At 37.1% G+C, this 16,359-nt stretch overlaps 1 protein-coding gene across 1 annotated transcript; it reads left to right on the forward strand.

Annotated features, from left to right (window-relative positions):
- The first annotated feature begins 1,775 nt into the window (after nt 1–1,775).
- Or8b35 (olfactory receptor family 8 subfamily B member 35) lies at nt 1,776–2,720 on the forward strand. The gene is given in 1 exon segment (NM_001000437.1): nt 1,776–2,720. A coding segment is annotated over 1 exon segment (945 nt).
- Nucleotides 2,721–16,359: the final 13,639 nt, after the last annotated feature.

A 16,359-nucleotide genomic window follows, 5' to 3' on the forward strand; every position in this document is an offset into this window, starting at 1 on the left:
TGCATACTGAACCATCATTGCATTCCTGGGATGAAGCCTACTAGATCATGGTAGATAATATTTTTAATGTTCTTAGATTTGGTTTGGTGTACTTTTGCATCAATATTCATGAGGTAAATTGAACTCTAATTCTTTCTTTGTTGAGTCTTTGTATGGTTTGTTTATCAGAGTGATTGTGGCCTCATGAAATGAATTGTCAATGCTCTTTCATCTGTTTCTATTTTTGGAATAATTTGAGGAGTATTGGTATTAGCTCTACTTTGAAAGTCTGGTAGAATTAATTCTGCCTCCCCCGACCCAAACTTTTGGTAGGAAGATATTGAATGACTGTTTCTATTGTATCTATTTCACTAGGGGTATAGGCTTATTTTAACTGTTTATCTGATCATGGTTTAAGTCAGTACATGGTATTGATCAAGAAGATTGTCCCTGAGGGGCTACTTATACTCACATAGATGTCCCTAAACTCTTATACTTACTGGAAATGTTGACATTATTCATTTATAAAAAGAGAGAGGAAAGGGAAAAAATGTTGTGAGGGTATAGTGGAAGATAGAGGAGGAATGGAAGTGAAATCAGGAATGAACTTGACCAAAACACACTGAACACATCTGTAAAATTTTTAAACAATAAAGCAAAACAATACTTGCTACATCCAATAAGCCAATGTAATCATTATTGAACAAATCTGTAAGAACCGTAACAACAAAGCCTGATCTCTTGGGAAACACCAAGGAAACACAGTTTTTTCCAATTTTAATTAGATCTCTATAATTACGGACTCATAAAACTCTCTTGGGTCATTACCAGACATCTATTATGACATTAATAAATAGTATTTACCAACTTCTGATCTAGAGAAGACATTCTGGGCAATACCCCCTTCAAAGGTCATGATCTATAACCCATGGCTTTTCTTTTCTTTTTTTTTTTTTTTTGTTGTCAAGGTCTCGTTTATTGGGATGAACGTTACAGCTTTTAAGGCTTTCAGGTAGGGGGAGTGACCTTTGTGAAATATGAAGGAGGGGGAGATGAGGGTATAGGCAGTGATAGCTGGAGGCAAAGAAGTCAGGCGATGAGGTCAGGTGGTGGAGACACTGGGTGTTGACTGAGGAGATAACTGGTATCTGCTAAGGGAGCTGAGGCATCCCTTGAATGTTATCTTCCTGTGCCGGGCTTTTCTTAATTAGGAAGAATTAGGGCTCTGGATCTCCAGTCCAAAATTAATTTTTCTTATCACTAGAAAGCCAAATGTAGTAACAGTAGAAAAAAACATTATTTTTTCTGGTCTATACACTGTACAGCTCATCAATGCCATGTGCATTTGTTCCTCTGTGAGGACAGAGGAGAAAGGTCAATAGGTCACTTCTGTGGTCTGTGTACACAAAGGTAAGTATTGAATGCATGCATGTGGTTATTTTATTACATTTTTCAAAACCACCTCTGACAGAGTCAGTGAAACTCTGATGTGCCTGTAGTTTTTCTTTTGATTTTATCCTTGTACCTATAGTGGGAGGTGGAATTTCAAGGTAGAAGCAGAACAGAGATGCTGCAGACAAGAATGCCCTTGGTGCACTGAATATTATTCCTAAAGAAAGGACTTTCCATAAATTTATGGTTATTTCTGTACCCTAGCTCCCATAGAATGTAGAAAACAGAGCCAAGAGCTTGATTTTTATCTTTCTTTTTCTTTATCTTAGTTTCATTTTAAAAGGGTAGGTTGGAGAGGGCTTGGATTTTGTTGTAATGTTATTTCTTTTACTCTTCTCACAGAAATGACCCGGGAAAGAATGGCTTTAGGAAATGACTCTTCAGTGAAAGAATTTATTCTGCTGGGCTTGACACAGCAGCCAGAGCTTCAGCTGCCTCTTTTCTTCCTCTTCTTGGGGATCTATGTATGTTCTGTGGTGGGGAACTTGGGCTTGCTTGTTCTGATTGTTTTGAATCCTCACCTGCACACCCCCATGTACTACTTTCTCTTCAATCTTTCCTTTGTTGATTTCTGTTACTCCACTGTCATAACACCCAAAATGCTGGTGAGTTTTGTGAAACAGAACATCATCTCTCATGCTGAGTGCATGACTCAGCTCTTTTTCTTCTGCTTCTTTGTTATTAATGAATGCTACATTTTGACAGCAATGGCCTATGACAGATATGCTGCCATTTGTAAGCCCCTGCTTTATCAGGTCACCATGTCTCATCAGGTCTGCCTGTTGATGACAGTAGGTGTGTATGTATTGGGGTTTGTGGAAGCCATAGCGCATACTGGCAGCATGGTACACCTGACTTTCTGTGATGGCAACATCATTGATCATTACATGTGTGAAATAAATGCTCTTCTAAAGCTCTCCTGCACAAGCACTTCCATCAATGAGCTGGTGGTTTTTATTGTTGTGGGTTTTAATGTAACAATGCCCACCCTGACTATCTTTATTTCTTACACCTTGATCCTTTCCAATATCCATAGCATCCATTCTGCAGAAGGTAGGTCAAAAGCCTTCAGTACGTGTGGCTCCCATATAATAGCTGTTTCTCTTTTCTTTGGAGCTGCAGCGTTCATGTACCTTAAGCCTTCTAGTGCATCTGAGGATGAAGATAAAGTATCTACCATTTTTTATACCATTATGGGACCAATGCTGAACCCTTTCATCTATAGTATAAGGAATAAGGATGTCCACATTGCTCTGAGAAAAACGTTGAAGAAAAGTATGTTTATTTAAGTAGAATATGTATTTGTTATGATAGTAAAATCTTAGTTTGATTTTTAACTCGAGAGAGGACTGGAGAGATAGCTTAATGACTGTGGATTTGCTTATAAGCACAAGACCCTGGATTTAGACCATAGCCTTTCTAATCAGCAATAGCAAAAAAAAAATTAAAATAAGATCAGAATTTAAAAAGTATAATGAGAACAATTTCGATTCAAATATAGCTAATGCTATGCAAAATTAAGTTAATTATCTGGGAAAATTCAGATAAAGCATGATTAATCCATTATCCTTTCCAGTACAGAGAATAGTTTATCCTGTAATTTCCCAAGGCCATTTATATCTTTTCTCATTATTGAAAACTGATTAAACATTTTTTTGTGGCTAGCCTTAGAAATGACAAGGATTTAAGTACAAAACTCTGGATGATATTAAACTCAGAATTGGTAAGATTCTGAGATTTTTTAAAATGGACACATTTATTTTCTATTTTTGCCAGTGTATCTTTGGAGAGTCAGCTTCTGTTTCATGCTAGAATCTTCCACCAAGCTACATCATAAGCACAATTGTGAAGTCTTTGATTAGAATACTCTAGAAGTTTTATGTCGCTGTGTCACTGAGATACTGATTTCAGAAGTCTTTGAAAAAGTAACTCAATAATTCAGTTAATAATATTCTGGGAAGAGCTTTAGGAAATTTTATTTTAAAGGTTTATAGTTTCTTCAAAGACTGAAGTAAGGATAGGAAATGCCCTTTTCACTGTCTTTTCTCTATATGCTTAAGTCAGTTTGGTAAAGAGAAGTTGGCGAGTTGTGATTTCAGGAGGGCTGGCCCCAGTTGTAGGGGTGCAGGAAAGCCCGAGTGTTGACTAGCTGAGAGATCTCTCGGGCTTACATCCAAGGCTTATAATTGGCCCACCTAACATCTACCTGCTGGAGTGCATGAAGGAACCAGTTCTACAGATCTAAAACTACAGGACCTCCATGATACAGGGCAACAATATTATATCTAAGAGGAATTCCCCAGAGGTTCCTGTATTGATAGAATAACAGAAGCCAGAGGCCTGGTAACAGACCAATGAGTTACTGCAATGTATGTCTGCAAGCAAAGAAGTGTGGATGAAAATGATATACTCACTTTTTTTTTCTCTTGAGAAAGAATTGTATTGTATAGCCCAGTATGGCCATGAAATTATAATCCTCTTGACTTTGTCTCTTAAGTATCTTAAGATTATGGCATGTATCAGTACTTCATGTTTACAGTTTTTGTGTTGATGATTGCCTGCTGAAAGTTCCAAGAGAACTGCCATTGCTAGTATCTGTGTAAGCAACTGATCATAGCTGTTGGTGTCACTGTCACTGCAATTGACTTGGGGGAGAATCTGTGTTAATACACACTTGGAGTTAACGCAGGATCACTTCAGGTTAATATATTTGTATAAAAATATATTTAACATTATAGTTGTTAGATCAATTTAAACTAATATAGAATGCAAATATAATTTGTCACATATAACATATATGAATAAGCATATGGAGAAAATAACCAAGACCATATTTAAAAATAGCTAAGGAAATGATTTGTTCTATTGGGAATGAATGTAGTATCCTCCCATGACAGAGAAGCACAAACACTCACGAATAACCATCCAGTTTGAGAGAATTTTGTTGGAGAAATAGTATCATAATTACATATTTATTTATTCATTTAATGCAAAGCAATACCCAGGAAATGAAGTCATTATATCTGAGACTCATTCACAATATAGTGTAATATTAAAAGCTTTATTTCTGAAGACAGGATACATTCTTGAGCCATCTGTAAAACAGGAATGTACATGTACATGTATAAATGGATTCTCCTAATAAGAATAAAGTAGAAATTCTAGGCAATAGGCGATTTCATGCCAGTGTAGGTTGACAGCCTCCTTTTGTCAAAGAAAGAAGAAACCTCAGAAGACTAGACACAGACGCCACTCTTGATGATGGACTTCTGGAAGCCAGCACTGCAAGAAAATTATCTCCTTTTCTTTAAACCATCAGTATATTGTACTGTTTAAGTTTTTATTTTTTTTATTGCAGACAAAAGCAAGTGGCACAGTGGTAAACTGACCAAATTTCTAACCTTTTTTGTATCAGGTATTAAACATACAACTTTACACATGCCACAACGTGGTTTATTGTTGTGCTATATATAGCCATTCCTCCTTTTAATTTTGTATATGATACAATTTCTCAATGAGTTACCCATAAAGACCTTGATCCCTGCCTGTTGTCCAGGTAGGCCTTGAATGTAGCATGCAGAATTTTTAGGATTATTGGCATGAATCATCAGCTCCAGCTACATTATATTGGTAAGAGCCTATGGTTGTAAGAAAAAAAAGAAAGTGGAACAAAGGAACAAACAAAACTACCAATTGTGGTGTATATATTGTATTACATACTGTAGTCCCACAAATGGGAGTCCGAAGCAGAAAGATGATCAGTTCAAGTCCTTTCTTAATACCACAAACGGAGTTACAAACTAGCACACGATATATAAGGAAACTGTGTCTTTCAAAACCAACAAACCAACAAACCAACCAACAAGTCAACAAAACCACACAAGCAGCCATCAAGCCAATAAATCATGTAAACAAATAAATTAGATAAAACAAAAAAAAACCAAAAAACCCAAATATAATAAAGAGGAAAAAAGTAAAAGTGTCATACAGTCTGAAACCTTGGAAAGATGTAATTTTATTTAAGAAATATAGTTTTAAGTTGAAGAATAATAATTGCACATATGAAAGTGAAAGCCTTCTAAAGTGACTTGTATTGATCACCTGAAAGACAAATGGGGAACTGTGACTGGGAGAAAGGAGATAGTCATTTGAGCTGAGAACACAAATCTAGGCTCCCAGAGAAAGAAATGATAGTTTCAAAAATGGCTTCTGAACAAACATACAGTACAAAGGCTGTTGTGTCAAGCTTAGGCCCTACTTTATTACCCTGTAACAATCCACAGGCCCAACTGAAGAGTCAGTGCTGTTAGCAAAAGTCTATGAAAAGTTACCGGGCCACCATCATCAATATAATGCACAAACCAGGAAGATATTTAAAGAAAAGCTAAGTGAGGGAATACACATTACATTGTTCACCTGCACAAAAGCCAAGATTAGTGATTTTCAAGTTAACTCAAAGCAAGAGAAGCTACAGGGTTACCTAGAATTCAAAACAATGTAAAAATCAGATTCATTAAAACCCCAGGGAGTGTAGAGGGAATATTTTATAAGCATCATCTGTCAGTAAAAAAGTTGATGGCCAATGAACTTAGGCAGGAAATAGGTGGAACATTTATGGGACAGTGGGGAGAATTAAGGGAGTCAGATGCAGGATTTAACATGGAGTTCTGGGAAGGAGATGAAGGTACATCAATCACGAGGCTGAACTTAGGTTAGAATAAGGAGAGATCAGGCTGACTGTGTGGCATCAGAGAATGAGTTTGGCAGTGTTCCTTCTCTTTCTATTTTGTGAAATAGTTTGTGTTGTATTGTTGTAGCTCCTCTTTGAAACTATGTGCTAAAACCATCTGGCCTTGGCTTTCTTGTTGTTGTTGTCATTGTGAAACTTTTAATGACTGCTTCTATTTCCTTAACAGATATAGGACTATTTAGATAGTTTACCTGATCTTGATTTAACTTTGGTAAGTGGTATCTGTCTAGAGAATCCATTTCATTTTGATCTTTCTAATTTTGTGGAGTATAGGCTTTTGAAGTAATAACTAATGATTCCATGAATTTCCTTAATGCCTATTGTTATGTCTTTTCAGTTTTGATTTTGTTAAATTGAAAGCTGTCTCTCTGCCTTTTGGTTTGTTTGACTAAGGGTTTTGTCTATCTTGTTGATTTTTCTCTAAGAACCAGCTCTTGTTTTCATTTACTCTTTGTATTGTTTTCTTTGTTACTAATTGATTGATTTTAGCCCCGAGTTTAAATATTTTCTGCCTTTGTTCTCTGGGGTGTGTTTGCTTCTTCTTGTTCTTTTCTAGAACGTTCAGATATACTGTTAAATATGAGAACTTTACAATTTCTTTATGAAGATACTTAGTGCTACAAATTTGCATCCTAGGACTGTTTCCATTGTGTCTTGTCAGTTTGGGTATATTGTGCCTCCATTTTCATTGAATTCTAGAAGGTCTTTAATTTGTTTTTTTTTTCCATGACCCAATGATCAGTGAATAGAATGTTGCTCAGTTTCTATGAGTCTGTAGGCTCTCTGTTGTTTCTTTTGTTGTTGAAGGCCAGCTTTAATCCATGATGGTCTGATAAGTTCCAAGGGGTTATGTTATTTCAATTTCCTTGTATCTTTTGAGGCTTGCTTTGTGACCAATTATATGGTCAATTTTGGAGAAGGTTCTGTGAGGATCTGAGAAGGAGGTATATTCTTTTGTGTAAAATGCTCTGTATATATTTGGTAGGTTCATTTGATTCATTACATCGAGTGGGGAGTGTCAAAGATACCACAAGAAGAACCTACAGAGTCAATTAACTTGAACCCATGGTGGCTCCCAGATTCTGAATCACCAACTAAAGATGATTCATGGGCTGGATTTAGGCCTCCTACACATTTGTAGCAATGTGCAGATAGCCTTTATGTGGGTCTCCTAATGATTGAAGCAGGAGTGGTCTCTGACTCTGTTGCCTGTCATTGCATCTCCTTCCTCTAACTGAACTGCCTGGTTGGACCTCAGTGGGAAAGGATGTGCTTAGTCCTTCTGGTACTAGATGTCCCAGGGTGGGCTGGTACCACAGGAGGCTTCTAACTCTTTGGGAAGGGGAAAGGGTAATGAGGCTAGAGATTTGCAAGGGTGAGACTGGAAGGAGAGGGGGCTGTGATTGGGATTTAAGGGAATAAATGAATGAATCAATAAATAAATTAATTAAATATATTAAATAAATAAAATAAAATAAATTAAATAAAAGGATAAGGAGACATTGCCAATGGAAGGATGGGGAGATGAACAAAAGAAGACATGGAGATGTAAACCAGTCAGGTGACAAAACTCAGGTTAGAAGAAGAAAGATAATAAGTTAGGAGCTAGTCAGACAACAAACTGAAACTCATTGCCGAAACATTTATTAATAGCTGTTTAGTCTCAGAGTCATTATTTCTGGGAATTAAGCAGTGAAGGGAGAGAAAAATCCCTGATGGCAAAGCCATAGTTTCCATAAAGGAAGTTCCCAAAAGGAAGTCTGCAAATGTTCAAATCTTGTCCCCTTGGGAGCATTCTGAGCTATTAACAAAACAAAACAAAACAATCAGCAAAAGCAAAACCTATCTAGGTTATAGAAGAAGTCTTGGAGAGTAAATGACTGTTCTCAGTGCAGATTGTTTATTTGGACTGACTGCAGCTCAGAGACACGGTTTCAGTTTGTGGCAAATACCACGGTGCAGTGTTGTGACAATTTTAGGAAGGCTTTCATAGTAATAAAGGAAACAAAGGCAGGTAAAAAATCAATGTATTTCAAAATACTAGGTTTATTAGGTAGGAGCTTAAAGCAGAGTGGGAATGTTTTTGTTATGGTCCTCAGATGCTGTCTGCTGACATTTTCAGCCTTTGAGTGGTAGAATCTAATGGTTAGTACATTCAAAAGGATTTTGCCTGGTTGTTCTGGGAGGGAGGATAGGGTGAAGGATGGAGGAGTGAGCGATGACTAACACTAAACTGTGACTAGGGACATCTACATCATACTTCCTCACCCCAAGGTGCAGGCAAGTTCTTGGACGGTTGGGCAGAAAGATCTTGAGAGCCAGAGAGAGTGGACATTGGCAGGAAAACAATGATAGTTTATTTGGATATGACAATGAGATACAGCAGGGCACTATATCAATGGCCTGCATCCCAGTGCACAGATTTGATTTTAATCTCTTAAATGTAATGAAATATTTATTGGTCAGAATAACAAAATCTAAATATGTTTTAAAGAAATAATTATTTTCATCACACAGTGTTTTGTTTAAAAACCGAACTACAACTTTTTCTCTGATTTCTTAAATATGCACACTTGGCTACTTAAATAGAGAATCAGAATGTAAACAGTATAATAAATAATACACAGTACATATATTTTTTGTAGGATTTATTCAACTCTTCTAGCATTAATTATATTAGCTTCTCTGTAAATGATTACAAAGGTTCCTATCACACATAGTCAAGAGATTGCATAATTCCTAGTATGACATTCATATTAATTATCATGAACTAGAATGCAAACATGGGTACTGTTATCCTAATTTACCACCATAAGAAAGTCCTAAAGGAGACCTACGGTTAATATCTAATGAAGTCCAGATGAACCTTGTAAGTTTCAAGCTAATGGCTTCTGCTCTATAGCATGGTGATCCTGCTACCAGCTCTTTCCTTCACATCCTCTTTAAATGATTAACCAATGGTATGGATCTCTACTACATAGTAATTCCTGCAAAACTCTCTCTCTCTCTCTCTCTCTCTCTCTCTCTCTCTCTCTCTCTCTCTCTCTCTCTCTGTGTGTGTGTGTGTGTGTGTGTGTGTGTGTGCGCGCGCGCATGCTATCTTGCCTTTTCTCTAGTAAATGGGAAAGAGTCCATGTCTGCTGCTCATCAGTTCTGACATGTCCAGAGCTAAAGCCTCCTAAAGGAATGTGGAGACATATATAAAGAAAGGGTCAGCACCAAGTTCTCTGAAGGAAGGGAGGCAGAGTGAGTTAATCAAGTCTCTATTCATCTCATTCCTGTGTCTGAGACAGTACAACTAGTTTACAGACTAACAATAAACTCAGCAATGTGACCTCTGACCTAGTGAATCTTTGCTGTGTTGGCTGTATTCTTAGTCTGGTAGCCAGACAGATTTAGCAGGTGATACTTCAGGAGAATTGTCTTATCGTTTTCCTCTCAGATAATCTAGCCTCAGTTTTGTTTCTGTATTTCTGTCACAATTTTCAAAATGCGTAAATATGTGTCTCTCAGGCAGTAATATATTGATACCTTTTTATAATTGCCCATTTAGATAAAAATGTCAATAGTTACCATATTAACAAATGTTCAAATAACAGATTTATCTCCTAAACTGAGGTGTTTTATTTATTGTTTTTTTTAAATTTTATTTTTCTTGGATATTTTATGTATTTACATTTCAAATGTTATCCCCTTTCTCCCGAATCTCATATCCCTTCCCATTCCCCCTGCTTCTATGAGGATACTCCCACTCCTATCCACACACTCCAAACTCAACGCCCTGGCATTACACTACTTTGGGGGGAAACAGGCCTTCATAGAACCAAGGGCTTTTCCTTCTATTGATGCTGGACAATGCCATCCTCTGCTACATATGTGGCTAGAGTCATGGGTTTCTCCATGTGTAATCATTGGTTGATGGTTTAGTCCCTAGGAGCTCTGGGGGGATTTGGTTGGGTGACATTGTTCTTCCTATGGTGTTGCAAACTCCTTCAGCTCCTTCATTAATTTCTTTAACTCCTCCATTGGAGTGACCTTGTTCAGTCCAATTGTTAGCTGCAAGCATCCTCATCTGTATCAGTAGGGGTCTGGCAGAGCCTCTCAGAAGACATCCATATCTGGCTCCTGTCAGCAAGCACTTCTTGGTATCAGCAATAGTGACTGGGTTTGGTGGCTGCCTTTGGGATGCATCCCCAGGTGGGGCAGTCTCTGGATGACCTTTCCTTCAGTCTCTGCTCCACTCTTTGTCCCTGTATTTTCTCCTGTGAGTATTTTGCTCTCCATTCTAAGAAGGAATGAAGCATCCACATTTTGGGCTTCATATTATCTGTGATTCTTTTCTTAGGTTTTCAGAGGTTTTGGGCCAATATTTATTTATCAGTGAGTGAATACCATGTGTGTTCTTTTGTGACTTGGTTACCTCAGGATTATATTTTCTAGTTCCATCCATTTGCCTAGGAGTTTCATGTAGTCACTGTTTCTAATAGCCAAGTAATACTCCATTGTGTATATGTACCATATTTTCTGTATCCATTCCTCTGTTGAAGAACATCGGGGTTCTTTCCAACTTCTGGCTATTATAAATAAGGCTGCTATGCACATAGTGGGGTATGTGTCCTTGTTATATGTTGGAACATCTTTTGGGTGAATGCCCAAGAGTGGTATAGCTGGGTTCTCAGGTAGTACTATGTCCAATTTTTTTTGAGGAACCTCCAGACTGATTTCCAGAGTGGTTGTATCAGCTTGCATTCCCCCCAACAATAGAGGAGTGTTTATATTTCTCAACATCCTTGCCAGCATTTACTGTCACCTGAGTTTTTGATCTTAGCCATTCTTAATGGCATGAGTTGGTATCTCAGGGTTGTTTTGATTTGCATTTCCTTGATGACCAAGGATGTTGGACATTTCTTCAGGTGCTTTCCAGACATTTGGTATTCCTCAGTTGAGAACTCTTTTTTTAGTTCTGTACCCCATTTTTTAAATAGGATTGTTTGATTCTCTGGAGTCTAACTTCTTGAGTTCTTTGCATATATTAGATATTAGCCCTCTATTGAATGTAGGATTAGTAAAGACCTTTCACCAATCTGTTGGTTGCCATTTTGTACTATTGACAGTGTCCTTTGCCTTATAGAAGCTTTGCAATTTTATGAGGTCCCATTTGTTGGTCTTAGATCTTTGATCATAAGCCATTGGTGTTCTGTTCAGAAAGTTTTCCCCTGTGCTTATGTATTCAAGTCTCTTCTCCACTTTCTCTTCTATTGGTTTCAGTGTATCTGGTTTTATGCAGAGGTCTTTGATCCACTTAGACTTGAACTTTGTACAAGGAGATAAGAATGGGTCAATTTGTATTCTTCTACATGCTAACCTCCAGTTGAACTAGTACCATTTGTTGAAAATACTATCTTTTTTCCATTGGATAATTTTAGCTCCTTTGTCAAAACTAAGTGACCATAAATATATGGGTTCATTTCTGAGTCTCCAATTCTATCCCATTGATATACCTGCCTGTCCCTGTACCAATACCATACAGTTTTTATCACTATTGCTCTATAACACTGCTTGAAGTCAAGGATGGTGATTCCCTAAGACATTCTTTTATTGTTGAGTTAGTTTGACTATCCTGGATTTTTTGTTATTCCAAATGAATTTGCAAATTTCTCTTTCTAACTCTATAAAGAATTGAGTTGGAATTTTGATGGGGATTGCATTGAATCTTTAGATTACTTTTGACAAAATGGCTATTTTTATTAGATTAGCATGGAGAACTATGAACTCTATGTTACATGACCAATTGCCATGGCCTTTATAGTGGTGGTGTTGTGGCCACTTGCTTCAGGACAGGAACCAGGTCCAGAGCAGAATCAAACACCTACCATTCTCAACTATGAGAATTGCCAGGGTTTCTTAATCTGCTCAACCTTTCCAGTTTTTCTGTTTTGTGAAATGTCTCTACTTGCCCCACATTGGGTTATGTCCAGGAAACTCACTTGCTTGCCAAAGGCTTTTCTAGATGGCTTCTGCCATGGCAGATAGGCTATAAGAAGAGTTGGAGATAGAGTGAGGGTTAATGTAACCAAAGCACATTGAAGTTATCAGAAATATGGGGGGAGTGGGCAACAAACAGTAAAGGTTTGTAAAAGCCTGAGGTTGTGGTGGATAACTTCAAGCAAAGAGGCAACTAACACTAAAGGTTTTTTGAAAAGCCCTGTAGAAGTCTACTACTGTAGATGTTTCCTAGTACTTCTGTCTTAATTAAAGACATCACTGCCAAGGTGCCTTACTTAGGCTTTACTGCTGTGAACAGACACCATGACCAAGGCAACTCTTATGAGGATAATATTTAATTGCGTGTCTTAGTTAGGATTATACTGCTGTGAACAGATTCCATGACCAAGGCAAGTCTTACAAATGACAACATTTAATTAAGGCTGGTTTAGAGATTCAGAGGTTCAATCCATTGTCATCAAGGTGGGGAGCATGTTAGTATCCAGGCAGGCATGATATACGAGGAACTGAGAGTTCTTCATCTTGTTCTGAAGGCTAACAAGAGAAGACTGGCTTCCAGACAGATAGGACAAGGGTATTCAAAAGCTCATGCCCACAGGGAGACACCTACTCCAACAAGGCCACTCCTTCTAATAGTGCCAGTCCCTAGGCCAATCATACACTAACCATAACAAAAGGCAACTCTCAAAAAGAAAAAACATTTAATTGGATTTGACTTACAGTTTCAGAGATTTGGTCCATTGTCATCGTGGCAGCAAGCAGGTAGACAGGGTGCTAGAGGAGCAAGAGCTCCACATGTTGACTCATAGGTAATAAGGAGGAGACTGGAATTGGTTCATGCTAGTGTAGTTTGAGCATTTAAGACTTCAAAGCTCCACCCAACAGTGACAAACTTCTGAAAAGGTCGAACCTCCTCCAATAAGGCCACACTTCCTAATAGTGCCACTTCCTATTTGGCTAAGCATTCAAATACATTAATCTATGGGGGACAAATATGTTTAAACCACCACCGCATATAACAGGAGTTTAAAAGAAGTCACCTTATCTTGGGGGAGACAATACATCAAGTAGACATTTTATATAACTAAATAAAGCCTCTTGTACCAGGAATGGGTTACATCTTAACTTGTTGACCAAAAGCGTCCAATAGATGCCTCACCCCAACATAACAGGCTATTGCCAAGGCTATGGCTTCCCTCAACAACCTGATATGAAGACCTTATTGATGACACTGCTTATGCCATTGAACATGAAGTATCCAGCTAGTACCTAGCTAGAAGCTTCACTCTACTGACTACCATTCATAGTCCTAGAAGGTACCTTGTATGCTACTGGAGGAGAGAAATGACTAAAAATGAAAATCAAAACAGAATTAACAAAACAAAGAGGTTCTTTATCATTTATATGGGTCATATATTAATGAATCACCAAATCCCAATCACTGTGGGACTTCAATGAGTGTATGTTCTGAAGGGCACATATCAAAATTTCCCTAAAGAATTTTTGGTCCCTTAGTAATTTTAAAGAGTCAGGAATACTTGGGATTCATTTTAGTAGTTTCTGTATTTCTTTATCTAAATAGAAAAATAGAAAAATCAGCAATTTTGAGGACTTCTGTTTTTCTTTATTCTTTTTTCTATTTTTTTCTATAGGCTTCATTAATCCTGTGCGTTGTTATCTAGAAAAATGACCTGTGCTTTTGATATTTTTGACATTTGTTTATGGATTTATTTAGACTTGTTGATACATTTCTCTACTTCAAACCAATACTTTCATGTCCAGTTTTTCAAGATTAAATTTAAAAACCTGAACAAAATTTTACTGTTTCTCGCTTCTGCTTGTGGCAACACCACAAGTCAGTTCTCAGGCTAGTAGTATCTTAGAGGCTTTGTTCCTTTTGTTTTCTTGTATTCTTTCTATGAGAAATCTTACTGATCCTCCCATGCAACGTCTCATTCAATCATTTATGTATTTATTTTATCATAACGTCTTACAGCATAACCTTTTATTCTGGGATCTTCCTTTCTTTTTCTTATTTTTTCTTTGCTACCTTTCTATACTTCCTTCCTTGCTTCCTGACTCTCACCTTGTCTTCTGCTCTGACTTATTGCATCTGCAACTCACACTACTTCCCTCTCTATTGCTAGTAATTTCCACAGTACTTCCTGGCCATATCAATTTTTCTAACTACTTTAATTTTGCACCTCAAAAATACAAACTTTTAATGAGTCACAATGATATTATAAAGGGAAGAGAATTTTGACTGTGGAATTTCAGACCTTATTACACTTCACTCTTATAAATTTTCCTGTGAGCACAGTCTGTGCTACATGTATATGAAAACAAACTGAGTACCCTCAGTGATTTTTCAGAAAGTCAGTATGACATTCAGGGATGAAAGGTATAATTTTTTTCTAAGCTTAGTAGCTCTGATATGGAGTTCACTTTGGTGGCCCAGGAGATACCCATGGCTCTGCATTCCATAAGAATGTCATCTCTATTCATATTTTGATTTGTAAAGGAAAACATTGCCACGGTATAATCTTTTTCCTGTGAGGCAAATATTCTGTGTAGTATGTATTGTTAGAAACTGGAAAAGGATGCTCATTTATTGATTCTTTTATACATATTCATAGAGTATCCCTACCTATGCCACATTTAATTGCTTTAGGTGCTTCAGAAGTGGCTCAGAAGAAAATAGCCAAAATCAGTTTGACATTATGGGTGAAATTTAAGATGTGTGAGATCTGTGAAAGAAGACATTATAAAGAAGCACATAAGATTTCATCTAGTGATGGAAAGTATGGAGAATCCATAGTATATGAGACCTCTTTTTCATACTTTTCACTTGGGAAGTGCCTAATGTGGCAGTAACAAAATGTATGTAGAACTGGAGCACATGTGATTTGGAGGAAGAACATAGAATAATGGAGGAGTCCATGGGGGTGAGAGCACGAGATGGGAAGGAAGACTAGATGGGGAGCTGGTAAAGGATTAACTAACACTAAAGACCTTTAAAAAAGTAATGTGCAAACCTACTATTGTGCAAGATTCCTAAAATATATCCGTGTATAAATAGAGTTCGAATGGGGTTGCTTTGTAATTGAGAGAGTGTCTTACTCTTAAATACCAGAGGCTAACAAATAAAAACCTAGTACCAATAATGAGTTACCACTTTTGGAGTTGATTTCCAGCAGTCCTCCACAGACTCCCCAATATTACATTCAATTTTCAATGCCCTTGATTACCCTCAGATGAATAATTAGACCCTATTGCAAAAGACACAACATATTTAAGGCATAACAGAGAAATATGTTCAGATCTATATAGAGTTGACTTGTCTAATTTCTCACTCTCTTAAAAATATTCTATGTCTAAGTATGTGCTTTTATGGTCTTATTTTCTTATATTCTTTGGTAACTTCATACAAGAACAAATGGATTACCTATATATATAATCCCAAAGTAATTCTATCATGTAGACTTGAAAAGAAGTTATGAGAATTCTACTTGCATTATATAACCTTATCATAAGCACTCATTTTCCCCAACATGATTTAGACTGGTGAGAAAGTAATTCTTTCCTGATAGTTCTCTTTAACCCTCCTGTGTAGTTAAAGAGTTAGCAGTATGTATTATTACTTGAAAATCGTTCATGTCAAGTAATAAGAAGTAGGGGGATGAATCTGGCATTATCCAGATTTTATACTACTAAAGTTCTATACATGCTATCAAGGGAGAAAAGTAATAATCCCCTTTACCCAGTTGTCAATCATGAGAATTATGTTAACAGCTGATCTGGAAGGACATACCCATAAATGAAATATATGCATAAGTGTTTAGGGAATTACTGCTTTTTGATTGGATTTCATGTGTGCTCCATAGATAGCATTTATTCTTAACATGTTTCTTGGGGCTTTAGACTAGATATGCTATTTCTCTGCTGCAGATATAGCATTAAACTGACTCCTAATGACTTTCTATTACACCTATAGATTATTGTATTTCTGAAACCTTCGTCAGAGATGCCTCTTTTAGCAGTAAAGGATGATTAATAGAGATATCTACAGCTGGTCAACAGGTAGAGAATAAAAGACTGTGAGTGCCCAGTCCTAAATGGGACCTCCATATCATACCCTGTCTCTCAAGTCTCATTAGACGTAGGCCTGGAAA

The sequence above is a fragment of the Rattus norvegicus genome, chromosome 8 (assembly GCF_021556685.1).
Source record: "Rattus norvegicus strain SHRSP/BbbUtx chromosome 8, alternate assembly SHRSP_T2T, whole genome shotgun sequence".
NCBI classification, from domain to species: domain Eukaryota; kingdom Metazoa; phylum Chordata; class Mammalia; order Rodentia; family Muridae; genus Rattus; species Rattus norvegicus.